Source organism: Heliangelus exortis (genome assembly GCF_036169615.1).
Source record: "Heliangelus exortis chromosome W unlocalized genomic scaffold, bHelExo1.hap1 SUPER_W_unloc_1, whole genome shotgun sequence".
In the NCBI taxonomy this organism is placed as follows: Eukaryota; Metazoa; Chordata; class Aves; order Apodiformes; family Trochilidae; genus Heliangelus; species Heliangelus exortis.
The window spans coordinates 284,148-300,580 of record NW_027285918.1 but is presented as its reverse complement, the minus strand read 5'-3'; the positions used below and the strand labels follow the sequence as shown (position 1 = coordinate 300,580).

General features: G+C 47.7%; 3 protein-coding genes across 15 annotated transcripts in view; all 3 read right to left on the bottom strand.

The window, feature by feature from the left end:
• Positions 1-16,433, bottom strand: part of LOC139790517 (POTE ankyrin domain family member G-like) — a 178,266-nt gene that overhangs the window by 27,905 nt on the left and 133,928 nt on the right. The window contains exon 2 of one of the 7 annotated variants that reach the window (XM_071732371.1): positions 16,290-16,332. The exons of 5 other annotated variants lie outside the window; for them this stretch is intronic. In XM_071732371.1, the coding sequence (XP_071588472.1) occupies positions 16,290-16,332 (43 nt within the window). Of the gene's footprint in view, positions 1-14,794; positions 14,862-16,289; positions 16,333-16,433 lie in introns of those variants that run through there. One more of the 7 variants, XM_071732381.1, reaches the window with a different exon arrangement.
• Positions 1-16,433, bottom strand: part of LOC139790522 (POTE ankyrin domain family member G-like) — a 170,666-nt gene that overhangs the window by 31,463 nt on the left and 122,770 nt on the right. For 3 of the 7 annotated variants that reach the window (XM_071732396.1, XM_071732398.1, XM_071732400.1), the window contains exon 13: positions 4,297-4,602. The gene's annotated coding sequence lies outside the window, so the exon portion shown is untranslated. Of the gene's footprint in view, positions 1-2,877; positions 3,330-3,680; positions 3,745-4,296; positions 4,603-16,433 lie in introns of those variants that run through there. The other 4 variants (XM_071732395.1, XM_071732397.1, XM_071732401.1 and 1 more) reach the window with 4 other exon arrangements.
• Positions 12,169-13,914, bottom strand: LOC139790507 (ankyrin repeat domain-containing protein 7-like). The gene is made up of 4 exons (XM_071732361.1): positions 13,349-13,914; positions 12,811-12,925; positions 12,391-12,564; positions 12,169-12,279 (listed from the first exon to the last, which is right to left on the bottom strand). The coding sequence occupies exons 1-4, from the start codon at positions 13,567-13,569 to the stop codon at positions 12,169-12,171; spliced, it is 621 nt and encodes a 206-aa protein (XP_071588462.1). The 5' UTR covers positions 13,570-13,914.

The window sequence follows — 16,433 nt, the reverse complement described above, 5'->3', positions numbered from 1 at the left end:
CGTGGCTTCATCCCCACAAAGGGGCTGAAAGTGCCTTTTGTCCCACCCCACAGGGGGATTGTAAAGACAGCAAACAGTGTTGGCACAAGTTCTGGACACTGAGGCACCGTCACTGCTTGCCAGGAGGACTTTGGATCCCTGATGGCACTGTGACCCTCATCATCTCGTGAACTTCCCACCCACCACATCACCCACCTCTTCAATCCAGACATCACCAGTCTGGCTACAACAGGACAATGGTAGAGCATGGCAAAGGGCTTGCTAAAGGCCAGGTGCACCCCATGCCTTTCTGTCCCCTGCCCACCCTGCTTCAGCAATCCCCTCTTTGTCCTTCACCTGCCTGGAACATTTCTCATTTCCATGGTTTTCCTTTTCTCCCAGTCCCAGGGCCAACAAGTATCTGTGTGTGCTGAGGGGGAGAGGCTGTGGTGTCTGCAGCAGGAGCAGCAGCAGCGTTGGCTTTCTCAACAGCAGCAGTGTCTGTGGGCAGCAGCTGCAAAGAAAGCAAAAGTACAAGGCTGAAAATTACCTTTATCCTGCCCCAAACCAGGACACACCTGATTTGATTTTTAGCCGTACCTTACACTAAGCAGAGGTCTGCAGAAATAAAATTATATCCTCTTAACTTCAGAATGAGAGTGTGCTATGGTGTGACATAAAGAGATATTCCATAGATACAGGAAACACAAACCAGCAAATAGACTGGAAAACCTGCTGATGAGGTCCTTTGTTCCAGCTGCTGACCACCAAGGGATGGATGCTCTCTGCTTGGCTGTGGGACCCGCTGGCAACAGGACTCCCCCAGAGATTTCTCTGCAGGGACCAAATGCTTCCACCCAAAGTATTCAGGAGTGAATTCTTTTCTCCATAAGAGCCCTTCATGGCAAAGCTGTCTGTGCCTTAGAGCTTGCTGCCTGTTTCTTGAAGAGCTGCTCTCTCTGGGGATATCCAAATTCCTCTTTCTGCCTGACAAATAGGAAAGTCCTGTCCCCCTCTGCAGGATGTGTCTGTCGGGTGCTGGTCAGGCTGCAGAAGTCATTCTGTGCAGAGGCAGCACAAGTTTTGAGTGGATCCCCAAAGGGAGATGGTAAGATGAGTGTTTGCTGCTGTGAGTTGTGTCTGAAGGAAAGGGAGCAGATCAGAGGGCTCGGTGTGGAGCCCCGTGTGACAGCTCTAGAGCAGAGCTGCCATGAAGGCTCTTTTAGAATGAGGCTCTGAAACTTGAGTGGCATCAGGAAGCACTGGGAAGAAATCCACTGTCCATGTGCTTTCCTTAGGAAAATGAACCCTCTGGCCCACAGCATGGAACTGGAGCTGAGCTCTGGCACTCCAAACTGAGCCCTGCCAGACAGGCAGCAAAGGACATGAGCACATTGCTGGTGCCCAAGTGATTTCTGGAGCAGTCTTTCTACTTCCAAGGCCCTTTCTGCACTCTTGAAAAGCAGGCTATGGTTTTTGCTTCAGAAATAAGGGGTTTTTTTCTATTCCATTTCATAAAGCAGGTGTGCAGAAACTGAAAAAGGGGAAAGAGGAGCAGATTTGGTAGCAGCAAGAAATAAGGGTGAGAGACTGATGAAAATTTTAAAACCAAAATCCAAATCAATTTATTGACAAAAATTACAAAAAAGGAGAGTGTGGGGAGGGCAGGGGAGGAAAAAAAAAAAAGGGAAGGAAAGGGAGGGGAAAGGGGAGGGGAAAGTGGAGGGGAAAGGGGAGGGAAAAGGGGAGGGAAAAGGGGAGGGAAAAGGGGAGGGGAAAGGGGAGGGGAAAGGGGAGGGGAAAGGGGAGGGGAAAGGGGAGGGGAAAGGGGGGGGGAAGGGGGGGGGAAGGGGAGGGGAAAGGGGAGGGGAAAGGGGAGGGGAAAGGGGAGGGGAAAGGGGAGGGGAAAGAGGAGGGGAAAGGGGGGGGGAAAGGGAAGGGGAAAGGGGGGGGAAAGGGGGAGGGGAAAGAAGGGAGGTGAGTGGGGAAATGAGAAGGGAAGGGGAAAAAGGAAAGAGGGAGGGAAAAGGGGAAGAAAGGGGAAGCAGAAAGGGGAAGCAGAAAAGGGGAAGCAGAAAAGGGGAAGCAGAAAAGGGGAAGCAGAAAAGGGGAAGCAGAAAAGGGGACGGAGAAAGGGGGACGGAGAAAGGGGGACGGAGAAAGAGAAAGGAGGAAAGGGGAAAAGGGGAAAAGGGGAACAGGGGAACAGGGGAACAGGGGAAAAGGGGAAAAGGGGAAAAGGGGAAAAGGGGAAATGGGGAAATGGGGAAATGGGGAAATGGGGAAATGGAAGGAAGGGGGAAAGGGGGAAAGGGGGAAAGGGGGAAAGGGGGAAAGGGGGAAAGGGGGAAAGGGGGAAAGGGGGAAAAGGGGGAAAGGGGGAAAGGGGGAAAAGGGGGAAAAGGGGGAAAGAAGGGGGAAAGAAGGGGGAAAGAAGGGGGAAAAAAGGGGGAAAGAAGGGGGAAAAAAGGGGGAAAAAAGGGGGAAAGGGGGAAAGAAGGGGGAAAGGGGGAAAGAAGGGGGAAAGGGGGAAAGGGGGAAAGAAGGGGGAAAGGGGGAAAGGGGGAAAGGGAGAGGACTATGCAGGAGAGGAGTGCAGAGGAGAGGGGGAAGGAAGGGGAAGAAAGGGGAGAGTAGGGGAGGGGGAGGCAGAAGGGGAGGGGGAAGGGGAGGAGGAGGGGGAGGGGGAGGGGGAGGGGGAGGGGGAGGGGGAGGGGAAGGGGAAGGGGAAGGGGAAGGGGAAGGGGAAGGGGAAGGGGAAGGGGAAGGGGAAGGGGAAGGGGAAGGGGGGGAAAAGGGGAGGGGAGGGGGAAGGGAGGGTAGGGAAAAGGAGAGGAAGGGGAGGGGGAGAGGGAGAGGACTACACATCAAAAAACCACCAGGGAAGGGCAACAGGGCTGTCATCCATCCAACAGACTAAGAACATTTATTCAGACTGACAGAAACATATTTTCATCTCTTCTGATCCATCACAAGATATGGAATAAGCTCCCAAAGATGTAGTTTAAAGTTCATCAGTGTCTGGGGAGAAAAGAGACAAGATTCCTGGTGTTACTTTTACAGGAGAGAGGGGCAAAGAGGTCACTGTCAGAACATTACGGCTACGAAGCCAGAGCTGAACACTCTCTGTGATTAAAAGCAGACAGCAACAGAAGGAAATTGGCTCAGGGGCTTCCTGCTTTGAAACAGCACCAGTCACTGCAAAGCTGTGACTCTGGAGTAATCAGTACAAAATAGGTGCAGTTCCTCCTGGGACATCTGGCCTCACATCACAGAACATGTTTGATGCCATGGATGACAAACATTCAACTCCCCTGACGACTGCCTGAACACTACTGAGTGATCTTTCCCTAAAGAAAGGAGAACTTTGGTCACTGATCAGCCTCTTCTTGCCTATTCAAATAAAAAGACTGCAACAGAGGAGCTACAAACACAAGCAATGAGTAAGGGACAGCACAGACCAAGAACTGACAGCAGAGGGTGTGTGTTATGGGTCAGTGCTGAAGGCAATCACTGGAAACTTGGTTTGGTGGTTTTTTTCAGGCAGCTGCTTAAAGCTCTACAAAGCATTTTGTAAGCAGAAAGTTTCCATGTTCAAGTAAGTGTAAAGCTAGCAGAAAAAACCCTGTGCTTAGCACAGGAACTAAACAGCTTTCAAGATGTTGTTTTCAAGAGTTAGGAGCAGTCATCTTTGTACTTACTCTAACATGACACATTACCATGTCCAGCTTCTTCAGAGACAAATTCATCCTGTTCCTGCCTGTACTAGAATTATACAGAAAACACACCATTAACATTGTGCAATATTAAACTTCTAAAACATTCTTCCAATCCACACAAAACCAGGCAAAAACCCCAAGGGCCAAAGAAGTGAGGCCATAAACCAGCAGAGTGGAGGGAAGGGACCTCTCTCCAGGACTAAAGGGAGAGCAGTGACCAAATTCACAGCTCCTCCAGGAGTACCCCATAAAAACCCAAATGCCTCCTACACACAGTGGATCTCCCACACTGAGGTAGAAAGTGAGATTTATTGCAGATTTATTTATTATAGTCATACATCCTAGATAAGAAAATTTAATTTAAAGCTTAGCTCGGAACATCCTATGGCATCATCTTTGGGTTTCTGGGCACTCCTGGAAAACAGCCCTCAAAACCCAAACTTTTCACCCCTAGCACACCTAGATGTTGTGTTGGGATGAGGAGGAGTTACACCATGAGTAATCCCTGCAAATGAGTTGTAAGTTTAGGTTAAAAAGCACAACCTTGCATGCTGATGCTCTTCAGCAGTAGCTGAGGATGGGATTTCAAAATGTTTACCTTGTCTGCAGAAGAGGAAATCCTGTTCATCAATGGTTCTGCTCCTCTGGGTGAACTGGGGATGCTTCCTACTGGACTTCTGTTCAGAACCAGACTGGTGCCAGGATGTCCCAGGTGAGTTGAATGGTGAACTGGATTTGCAGCCACTTCCACGTGTGTTCTTTTATCTTCCACGAAGCTTTCTGTTGGCTTTTCCTATTTTTTTTTTTTCCATCAGTTCTGAAATATTCAGACACAAAGAATTATCTCTGGCAGGAACCAGGAACAGTAGAGGGGATTAGGAACGACCAAACCCGACAGTCCCTCCTTTCCTCCAGCCACCCACCCAACTACCATCTCCCAAAGGAACCTTTTTTTTTTTGGCACTAGGAATACAAAGTTTTTCCCAGGGTAAAAGCATTGACAGCACTCCTGGAGTTCTTCCCCCTCTTCCCTCTTTAAGAAACTGAAAAATGAAGAATAAGGTGGTTATCTGACACACGCAGGTATTCACCTCACTCAAACACTCTGGGGTTGAGAGGAAGAAAGAAATGGAATTTTAAAGCACTCTTCACATCACTATTCAGACAAAGAGCACACCAGTGTCTAATTACTCAACAGGACTAGTTCCTGTTTTCTAGAAAATAAAAATTAACAAAATGGGTACAGCAACTTTTAAATCTTTGCTCTGCCTGGGACTGGTGGAATTTGCAGAAAAGAACTTTAACATTCCAATCAGTCTTCTGACCAGTTAATTAGCCCAACACAGCCACACAGAAGAAATTTAAAGATTGCTGCACATCACAAAATAGAGAAGAGAAAGCTTAGTGGCTGAGATTGACTTTTTTGAGGAACAGGCAGCTCCCAAAAGACAGAATGCAGAAATGAACAGCAAAACACTGCTCAGAGCCTTCAACACTGCAAAACCTTTACCTCCCTTTTTTTTACTTTTCCAGCCTCATACTTTAAGACTTGTTCTCTTAAACCAGCACACTTGGCCTTTAATTCCTTGTTCATCTTTTCCATCATGGAAACTTGCTTTTCAGCAGAGTTTGTGGAAAATGTCATTAAAGCATCCCTGTGCAGCAGCTGATGGAATAAATGGCCTTCCCTCTGGAGCTGGGCCAATGCCTCCTGTGTGGACAGAATCACAGAACCACAGAATCATTAAGGCTGGAAAAAACCTCTAGGATCCTCCAGTCCAACTGGGAAACCAACACCACTAAACCATGTCCCCAAAGTGGGAATAATGTGCTCCACTCTCCCCTGAGGTGTTACACAGGACCCTTCTGCCCAACCCTGCCCCAGATGCCCAACACCAACAGGATGCCTGCCCTATTCCCCTCATGAATGCCATCAGAACAAATCTTTTTCAAATACTTCCTGACATGGCCAAAAAAACATTTACAGAAGCAGGGATAACACCAAAAGTCACCAAATTTCAAAGTTTTTTGCATGAGCTTTCTCTTACAAAGGGGAAGACCAGGCATGTCTAATCACACACATCTGCCTGTTACAGACAAATCTCCCTCTTCCCTTCAATATGCATTTTGCATGGGGAAAAAGCATTTGACTGCTTTGTTTGTCTGCACAGCACAGCAGGAACAACACTGCTCAAAACTGAAGCAAACCAGCTGGAAACAAAGCAGCACTACAGCAAATATCCTGCATCTGGCAAGGATTTTTCCTCATCCTAAGAGGACTGTACCCAACTTCAGACAGTAACACAACTTTCCTCTGCAGGACTCTGCCATCACCATTAGTCACTTTCTGGTTACTTTTCTTTACCTTACTGTATAATCCAATTTACTCTATAATGCCACTTTTATCAGTCCAGACTCTAATGCAAAATATTTGGCTTCACATACCTGCACCCCAGAGCTGTCAGTGGCTTCCTTTAGGCCTCTGTTTTTGCTGCTGATGATGTATGGAAAGCAGATCCTGAGTGCTCACCTACAGGAAAAACAAGAGACTTTTACAACCAGCATGACTGAGTGCTACTTATTTACTCCTAGAGTGCATCTTGATTAATGGTGAGAACAATCTTAACACAAAACATCACATCCCCTCAAATTTATGACCAGCTAGAGAGAAAATGATCAGAATACACATTTCATGTGCATCCCTGTTAAATCCTTTCTTTGGTGGCATCTTACTTTCTTTTTATGTAAAAAAGAAAGTTTCTGAATATCAGTATGGCCACACATAATTCACTCCAGTGGCTTCAAGGTGCAGGATCTCTCTCTCAGATAAACTGTGTGCCATGCAGGAACGAGCAAGATGCTTCCAGCAATGCAAAGGGGGCCTCCTCCTCCTCCTCCTCCTGCTCTGAGGCCTGAGGCTCCTCCACTGTTTCAGTAAAGATAGGTGTACAATATTTCTTCTGTCACTTGGTCAGTGTTCATTCAGGTCACACACAGCAACGTGCATGCAGCTTGCTGACACAAAACACTTGGTTCAGAGGGAGAACACAGCAAGAAAAGCAAGAAGGGCACTTCCTTGATACACACCACTGTTTGCAACACAAAGCCACAATTTCAGTTCTCAAAGAACGAATGAAAAAGAACAGGAATCCCACCAGGATTCACAAGGGAGGGAAAAAATTCAGTATCAGAAGTCCACACAATATTTGGTCATTTACTGTGCATTCATAGAGGAAGAATCTCAATCAGTATTAAACAAATCATTCCTCTCACCAGTCTTGTTCTCTGCAGTCCCTGTCAAAATATCAGGACTTTCATTAAAAATGTACTTGGGGACACATGCAGCAATTGCAGCCCACAATTCTTTATTGAGTTCTTCCTGCTCCTGATTCTCCTCCATTTCTTCCTCTACAGGTGACTCTCCCTAAAAGAGATCAAACCAAACAGCTGGAAAGAGCTGAAACAAGGACCTGCTTTGCCCCCCACTGCCAGCTTGAAAAAGACTTTTCCTGCCTAAGACAGAAGGGAAACTTGGCTGAGCTTGCTTTTACAAGGCCTTCAGCTTTTCCATGGAAATCTGCAGCAGCAGAAAGAAATGCCTCCTGTCCTCAGTCTCAGCCCTGCTTCTGCACAGCCCCCAAGAAGCACTCCCTCACGCCAGCCCAGCTTCATTTCAGTTACAGCAAGCTCTCAGCTGCTCCTGGATCTCCCTCCTACCCTCCCCAGCCCCACCATGGCAACCTCCCTGTCCTTCACACAAAGTACCTGAGAACCACACAGAGATGTCCAGTGACCTTCCTCAGCTTTCTCCTTCTGCAGAGCTTCCAGCTCTGCCTGGAGACCTACACACCAGGGAAGAAGGGAGAGATGCAGTGGTTTTAGTTCACTCTGCTACGCCCCTGCTCTTTTTTTGAGGTTTTCTTTATTCACCAGGGACCTCCATTTCTAGAACAATCACATTGTCTTCAACCATATATGAGTAGTAAATTAGAATGGATGTGAATAAAAGGAGTTATTTATTTATCTTGCAATTGGCACCTTGCCAGACTTACTCACAGGAGAGGAGTCACTGGGAATGTCTGGAAAATGAGCCAGCTAAGGGAGGAGCAGGAGGGAGGAAGGACTGGCCAGGGACAGAGGCTTAGGAGGTGATTAATACCTTTATTTGAACTATATGGCTTTTTTATTTCTCAAATGAAAAAGTCCTTTGTTTTCAAAATTTACTTCTCTCACTTTCTAGAGTAAGAAAATAAATAAAAAAAAAACTACTTAGCAAGTCTACTTGCAGAGCAGGACATCATGCAACCTTTTCCTTACCAGCTTTCCCGTACTCCAGGAAAATGTTCCATAACTCCAACAAGTTTGGCTTCTGCTCCTTCTTGACCTAAAGATTTATTTTAGAAAAAATGTTTCATTTCTAAACGCCCTAGTAGTCACAACAATAAACATTGTTTTCACATCAAATATTGAACAGGAAATATAATCAGGTTGTCTTTTTCATAGTGCTTGGGTGCTGCATTTATCTTACACTTGTAACTACACAAACACTCCTCACACACCCAACTCAGTGAGTATTCCACCCCAAAAGGCTCTGCAGGCACCCTTCTGCAAAGTGCTTCCAAAACTATCTTTACATGCAGAACAGTTTCACTCATCTGATTTTTATCTTTCTATTACTTGGTAAAATTCAGCTCTCACAGTTTCAGAATGCTTACTTGCAAAGGTGCAGAATGCAAGGCACTGTTAGCATCACCAGACCTGATGCATAAATCAGCCTCTGCAAGTACACTTACCACAGTATCCCTAAATTTCAGTCTCACAGCAGAAAAATGCATCATTTCTATTTAAATCAATGCAAGAAAATGAGATCATGTCAAAACTAAAGATGCTGGCTGGCATCTCCAGCATTAGTGAGTGGGTTGAACTACCACACTCAAGTTCCCCATCACTACAGAATCCCAGCATCAGCAACAGATGCTGATCCAAATGAACAAGAAATAAAATAATGGGAGTGTGTACCTATGACTTTGGCCCCAAACCACAAATCTACTGCTTGCTCTGCCACAGCTACAGGTCTTTTTGCAAAAACTGACAGAAACAATGACAGAGAAAACAATGCTGCCTGGAACTGCAGTTTCTTTCAAGCCCAGAGAAAACTTGCCTTCAAGAGATTTATTTTTCAAGGACATTTTCCTCTAACTGCACCATACCTTAGGGCTAAAACAGATGGATTCTTCAGAATCACTCCAGGTATCATCATTCCCCTCCTCCTCAGAACTCCTTCAAAAACAAAGCAAAATGAGTGCTATGTCTCTAAAATCACCTCTCAAGCAAGTGGGAGGGGTTTGTAAAGTCTCACCTTATTGAGCCTCCTTCACAAAGGTCATCTGTGGCTGTTCAAAGATTCAATGACATGCTGACATTAGATTTGGCAAGCACACAATTAAACAGTACACACAAACATTTAACATGGACAACTCCACAGCTCATACAGAATGAAACTGGCCACAACTGGACCCAAATGGCTGTGGTGACTGCTGCAAGAGTCACACCTGAGGGTCGGCGTACGGATGGATGCACCTCTGTGCCTCCTGGAACACTCTGTGTGGCACCTGTGGGTGCAGCTCCCTCTGTTGTTATATTATTTAGAATACAAATCACTATCCACCTTCTCTACCCCTCCTGCTCAGTAACACCTGATATTTCAAGCCAACAAATGCTGGGGTTCTCTTATGACAGGTACCCAACACCCAATTCCCTGCTGACAGGGCTGTAACATTTGCCTCAGAGCAGCAGGGAGTGCTGCTTCTCTTGATTTGACCACAAGCACATGCAATGGATGTGGCACAAGGACTCCTCCCCAAAACATACACTTCAGAGGACCTCAGAAGGTCTCTCAGCATCACCCCAGCTTACCCTCTAACCCTCTGTTGCTGCAGCACAGCAAAGGGGCTCTCATGATGTGCTTTGCAGTGCCAGCCAGACTGCACTCTTAATGCCAAGAAATGCTCCCTGAACACTCTCTGCTGTCCATTGGCCACACAGTGCAGATATAACACACTTAAAAAAACTAAAAGAAGAACAGGTCCCAATCTACAGTTCATTTATATTCAAAAATTAATTCTGTAGGACACAACCCTGTCAGTAGACATGGAGCACACCAATCACAACTGCCCTTACAGCCTGACAAGGCCAAAAAGTAACAAATCAGCACATTCACAAAGCTTCTTGTGCTGCTCCTCCTGATGCCTGCACTGAAGTCACCAGGGAGCACAGTCAGTGCTGACAATACAAACCACCTCAAGAAAAGGCCACATCATTGTCCTCTTGAGCTCCTCCATACTTAAGGATCCTACCTCCTCTGTCCACAGCAGGTGCACCCCACAGAAATGGAGGAGCTCCTGCGTCCTCAGCAGTGATGACTATGCTGGTATCTTCTGGATCACATGCAGGAGCTTCTCCTCTGTTCTCCTGGTCTGGTTTTGCTTCCAGCTCTCCAGCAGCTCCTGCCCGCTCAGGAATTCGAAGTATGTTGAGTATGTTGTCACCTTGAGCATCCCCTGCAGGAGCTTCTGATGTGTTCTCCATTTTTGCCAGATATTGACTCAGACTGCACAGAGAAAGAAATAGACTTGGTAAAAAGAACCACATCCTGGCATACACCATCCAGCACAACAGTTAACACCAACTTATTATCCACCCTACACATATTCCTACAAATTCTCAGCATTCTCCTCACTATTTGTTAAGGGTAATTCACACAGAACTCACTGCAGGGCTCTTCCCCTAGAGATGCACATTGACACCTCCCAAGTTCCAAGCTCCTGCTTGGAACATTTTTTCAGTCTGCCTTTTAGGCACACATAACCACCTGAGAGAAGGAACCCCCACAGCTACAAAGCTGTGCATCAGAGCACTGAAGGGCTCTCAGTCAGATCTCCTCTGAAACAAAAGGCTGGTGGTTCCTGGGCACTGCAGTGCAAGTCAGCAAGGACAATGGTGCTGGGCTGGGCAGAGGCTTTACACGCCTGTCAGCTTGCCAAGTTCCTCCTCTGGCTACAGACACTTTGGAGAGTTCCTGCTGGGCAGACCTCAGCTCAGCAACAACACTTGAAAGATTCTCTAACACACAATCCTGGAGAGAAATTTCCCTCACCTTCCAAATTAACACTACACACAGTGTCTCAGTCCTAACCAAACACCAGGTGACAGAATTGCCCTGGTACCCCCCTCCACCCTCCCAAGGGAAGATAAAAGGGGAACAGGGAAGAGAGACTTGAAGGTGTGAAAATAAGACCCAAACAGCTTTGCTCAAAGAGGAAGAGACAGGAACACGTGGGACAAGGAACAAATATCTGCAAGTCTATACCAAAGCCCATCTCCATGGTCACAGCTATAAGTGTCCCAGGGCCCCTTGCAGCAGGGCCGACTCAGGAGAGGGGTCCCCAGCTGCCCCCAGCACCTGATGGATTCGGATCTTGCCGAGCACGGGCGAGCTGATGACAAAACAGGAGCCTCTGCCCAAGAGCTCCCAGTGCAGCCCAGCAGCAGGGAAGAAGGGAGCAGGCAGGGACCAGGCTGCCCATCCTCTGGCCTTTCAGAGAGGCTGGCAGGAGATGGGAGGGAATCCTGAGCCCTGCCTCTTCCACCCCTCACGGCTCCCTCAGGCTGCTACACACCCTCTCTCTTGGGCACAGCAACCACACCCAGCAGAAGACATCACTGAGCACACCTTCAACACAGCTCTAAACACACCATTAAACCTTGGGGCTGCCACCAACAACATTCCAAAGCCACACTGAGAACTGACCACTTCTTCTAATCAGAAAGTTCAAAGGTTACCTCCAATACCCATGAAGATCAGCATAATCCTCAGCTGTGTTCCCATCAGTGTCTTCATGGGAAATATTGGCACCGTAAGAAAGGAGAACTTGGACCAAATTCAGCTGCCCAACAGAAGCAGCAATCATGAGTGGGGTTCTGAAAGATGCAAAACATCCTATCAAATGGATCATTTGACACAGACACAGAAACATTCCTTTCATTCCTGCTTGCTCTCAGAAAAAGTCTTTTCCCCATTACATTCCAATGAACAAAAGAAAAAGCAGGGTCCAGTAGAAGCAACAGTAACATGGGAGAGGGACTCAAAACAGCTGCGTGGGCAGACAGAGCTGCCACATGCACAACACTTCAGTGCACACGAGGCTGCTGTGCACGAGGTGGTTTCTCAAACTGAGGCACTGCTGCCAGGCTCATGACACATCTCCTGCCAGACAATGCCTCCTGGACATCCCCAGTGCAGAAAGCAGCCCCTGAGGTACCACAGCAGCCAAGTACACACTGCTTTCACACAGAACTCTCACAGAAACAGCTCCTTCCCAGTGCCCCCTGCTTTTGCTCAGAGCACATTCCCATGCTTCTCAGCAATCCAACAGAAAGAAGACCAACGGGACACATCTGGATAAACCCCTCACCTTTGATGCTGGTCTCGAGCATGCACGTCAACTCCTGCTTTCAGGAGAATTTCTACTATCTCTTCCTGACCTTCAGAGACAGCAAGAGCTAGTGGGGTAAAGCCCTCCTGAAAAGTCAGAGAAGTACATCATGCTAATAATCAAAGCCAAAAAAATCTGTAAAAGAAATACTGAAGTCACTTTCTGAAAGGACTTGCTGAAGAAATAGAAACATTTACCTTATTCTTGGCACGATGGTCGACAAAATGCCTGAGTAACAGCCTCACGAGGTTTTTATCATGAGCCTGGATGGCCAGATGGAGGGCAGTGTGGCCATCGGTGTCGGTGAGATTTGGGTTGGCACCGTGCTCTAGCAGGAAAGCCACACAGTCTTCTTGATGAAACTGTACTGCCTGGGAACAACACACAAAAAAAGGGAAGACTTGCAAAATTCACATTTCACTCCATCACAGCTCACCCAGCTTCTGACCACGGGGAAAGAAGAGCACCTGCAAAGATGATCTGACAGGTGCCTGTCCCACTCCAAATCCAACAGGCGTGTTTCCGCACAGCTCTGCGCACAGAGTCCTGCCAGACACCTCTCCTTTCATGCACACTCAATAAGCCCCTCTGCCAAGAGCAGAACTTCTCTCACTCACCCTCATCAGGGGTGTTCTCCCAAAATTGTCAGCAGCATCCAACCGGCAGCGGTGCCTTACTAGAAATCTGACGACCTCTGTGTGGCCGTTTGCAGACGCCAGGTGGAGAGGTGTCCTGAGAATTAAACATGGGAGCTTAACACTGACAGACAAGGAAAGAACCAAAGCTGTGGCACCACCCAGCCCGGGGGACCCTGCCCAGACCCTGCTGCTCCTGCTCCTGCTGCTGCTGCTGCTGCTGCTGCTGCAACCCCGCACACATCACCCACAGGGCAGGAGAGACCTGGGGAGGCCTCAGCAGCTGCAAGAGAACCCTGCAGGGAGAGCAGGGCCAAGCAGCAGCCCAGCACCTCCAGGAGCACTGGCGCCCACCCAGCAGCTCCCAGCACTGGAAAGCTCTCGAGTTCCCCCTCCCAGCTGACAGGGCACATCTTGCTTTGCAAGCAATCAGCTCCAAGGGGATCCCACACAAACCCTGCAGGGGGGATGCTCCCGCACGCCACCCGAGGTGTCCCAGCAGCGGCCCACAGCCCCTCACCGATTCTCCCTGTCGCGGCGGTCGATGCCCCAAATCTCCATCCACCGGCGCCAGCGCCTCAGCCAGGCCAGGTGGCCGCGGGCAGCCGCGCGGTGCAGCCTGCCCAGACCTTGCTGCTGAGGCTCAGGGGCGCCGGTGCCGGCAGCGGCAGCACCGCAGGGCTGCCCAGGAGCGCTGACAGAGCGGGACACCCGACGCTTCCTGCTGAATTTCTGCCCCATCTCAGCAGCTCTGGGGGCTGTGGCACGGGCACAGCCCCACGGGAGCAGCGGGAGGCAGCCGGCAGAGCCGGAGGGGTGGGGGTTAATGACAGGGGAAGGGCAAAGGCAGGGACAGGGCAGGGAAGAGACAGACGGGGACGAGGTGGATGACAGGGGAAAGGCAGGGACGAGGCGGGAGAAAAGAGCAAACCAACGGCAAGGACCAGGAGCAGCCAGAGAGACACAGCCCAGCACAGCTCAGCACAGGAGCCACAACGGCAGAGTCGCCCCTAACGGCAGTTGCCAGGGGCAACCGTGGGCGGGGCCGAACCACCTGCGGGGAGGGGGGGGGGGGAGAAGGGACTGAACCAATTCACGGGGGAGGGGAGGGGACTGAAGGAAAGGAAAAGGCTCCTTTAATCCTTAAACCTTGCACTGGTTTAAGCCTCAGCATTCATTCATTGCCACTACAGGTGACAATGGTCCCTTAAGTATCTGAGAGAAGCTGAGAAGCTCTCCCCCACCTCTATGAGCCATACAAAGAACTGGTAAGTTCTGCTCCTGGAGAGGCTTTTTCATAACCAATTCAAAGGAGTTGATAGAGAGGGTAAAATAACCCTTCTTGTGTAACCAACTTCTTGTCTCTCACTTGTCATCTTGTCCTGCTTTGGGCCAGGATAAAGGTGATTTTCTGTTTTGTACTTTTGCTTTCAGCTAAGTCTCTTGTAAGTAGTTGCACTTGCTGAAATTAACAGCAAGTTAATTAAATGAATGGCAAACTAGCTTCCTCTGACTGCACAGAGCTCACTGCAAAAGTTCCACTGCCATTGCACAAGTACAGGGGGTTTCCCTAGACAAGTCTAACCCATAACTAGAGGGAAATGGATATCTAGAATTCTCCTGGCACAGTTAACACAAATGTTAACTGTCACCATGCCACATGTGTCACACCCAGCTACACAGAAAATCATCTCCAAGTTCCCTGCTGCAAACACATCCTCTGCAGGCCCCAGCACCAGCCTGACCTTCCACAGGCAGCCCAGCTTTTGAACAGCCAGCCTGAAATGAGCCACTAATGGCTGTAATTAGCCACCAACCACACCCCACACACAGCACTGACTTTTCCAATCATTTGTTTTGGCCTTATTCAAGGTAGCCTTGTGTAAGGAGATGTAAACTCTTCCCTTTCAGCTTTTGACAGATAGACTTTTCTCACAAACAGTTTATGTAAAAGCCACCATCCTACCTGGGGTAAGCACTTGCTGGACTGGAGCATCAGGAGAAACCTCTGCTAACAGGCTGGGCAGGTATGTTCCTCAGACTCCAGTAACGCTCTTCTAATACCTAATACCTGTGTGGAATTAGAATCATCAAAATGTTTTTTAAAGAAAGGAGGGAAATTTTGGAGTTCTAATCACTCCTAAAAATACACATATGGTTAAAGGGTGAGTAAGATCTTGGGTGGAGAACATGAGGATAAAAATGTTCAATAGTGTAAAAAAAAATTTCTAGTATGTACCAAATAACCACACAGTTTTGGTATTTCACTGTTGTAACATCTGAAGGTGGGGTTAGGCTGTGCCTTCACCTTTTATCTGGTCTTTTTCCCACTGTCCACTAGAGTTGAAGTCACAAACCTCAAGGTTAGGAAATAAAACAGTGATCAGGAAAACGTTCTGAGTTCTGAAGGATTAAATATTTAACTATTTAAATATTCAAATAGTGGTGTTTTGTTTTGTTTTTTTTTCTAGTCAGCAGTAAATCACCAGAGCAGTCTTATATAAGAGAAAGGGCTGTGGACAAAATAGTTTGATAGCTAAGACTGTCATCACCTGCACAATTACACACTCTTCTCAGACTCCTCCCTTTGTGTGTAAAGGGCATTTAACCAGACACAGAAAAAGGGAAAAGAGCTTTCTGCTTATTTTCCCCTTTCTGTAAGAAGCATCCTTCAGGATAAAGAGAACTGGAAACAAAGCAACTTTGTTATCTTGTGTTTTTGCTCTCAGAAGATGAGATGTGATTGTTTTGAATTAACAAACATGCAAGGAACACTTACATTCCTCACAATAACTGTTCCCACAGCGGGGAATAAAAGCTGCATCAGTCAGGAGGGCTTTGCAAATAGCACACAGGAACTCATCAGGTATGGGATCATCAGAGGAGGAGGAGGATGAGGAGGATGGCTCTTTGGATAAATAGAAATGCTTTTCCTTCTTTCCTCTGGCATATGCTTCCCTGGAAGCAGGATGGGGAAGGAAAAAGACAAAAGTTACAAGACGGGCAAAAGGAAAGATTTTCCAAGCTTTGGATTTTGTCAAAGGAAGTAAGAGATGGAATTTCTGGGTGGAATTTTATACTGGAAAGCCCAGTATCTCTCAGCCCAGGAGACCAGATTCCTTCTTGGAACCTAGGACACATTGCTGGCTCATGAGCAGCTTGGTGCCCACCAGGACCCCTCCCAGCCTGTGCTGAAGGTACAGAGAGGATCCAAGGCTGTGTCATTAGGTACAGATGATTTAAGCTGGCAGACTGCAGGGCATGAAGAAGCAAGAGTGGAGGGGCTGGGACATCTGAAAAGCTATTAGACAAACTTTTCTGTCAGAAATCATAGAATCATAGAATTGGCTGGGTTGGAAGGGACCTCAGAGATCATCAAGTCCAACCCTTCATGATAGAAATGAGGGACAAACATCAGTGACAATGTCACTGATGCTCAGCAAAAAAAGCAAAACAATTACCAAATGGGCCACTGAGACATTTCACTTCACTGCTTGATAGGAGCTGGAAATACATCAAGAGTAAATTCACTGAAGTGCTTTTTTTTGTTGGTGGTTGTTTTCACAGCTAAATCAGACAGAGAAATGCACTCAACAGGCAGCTGA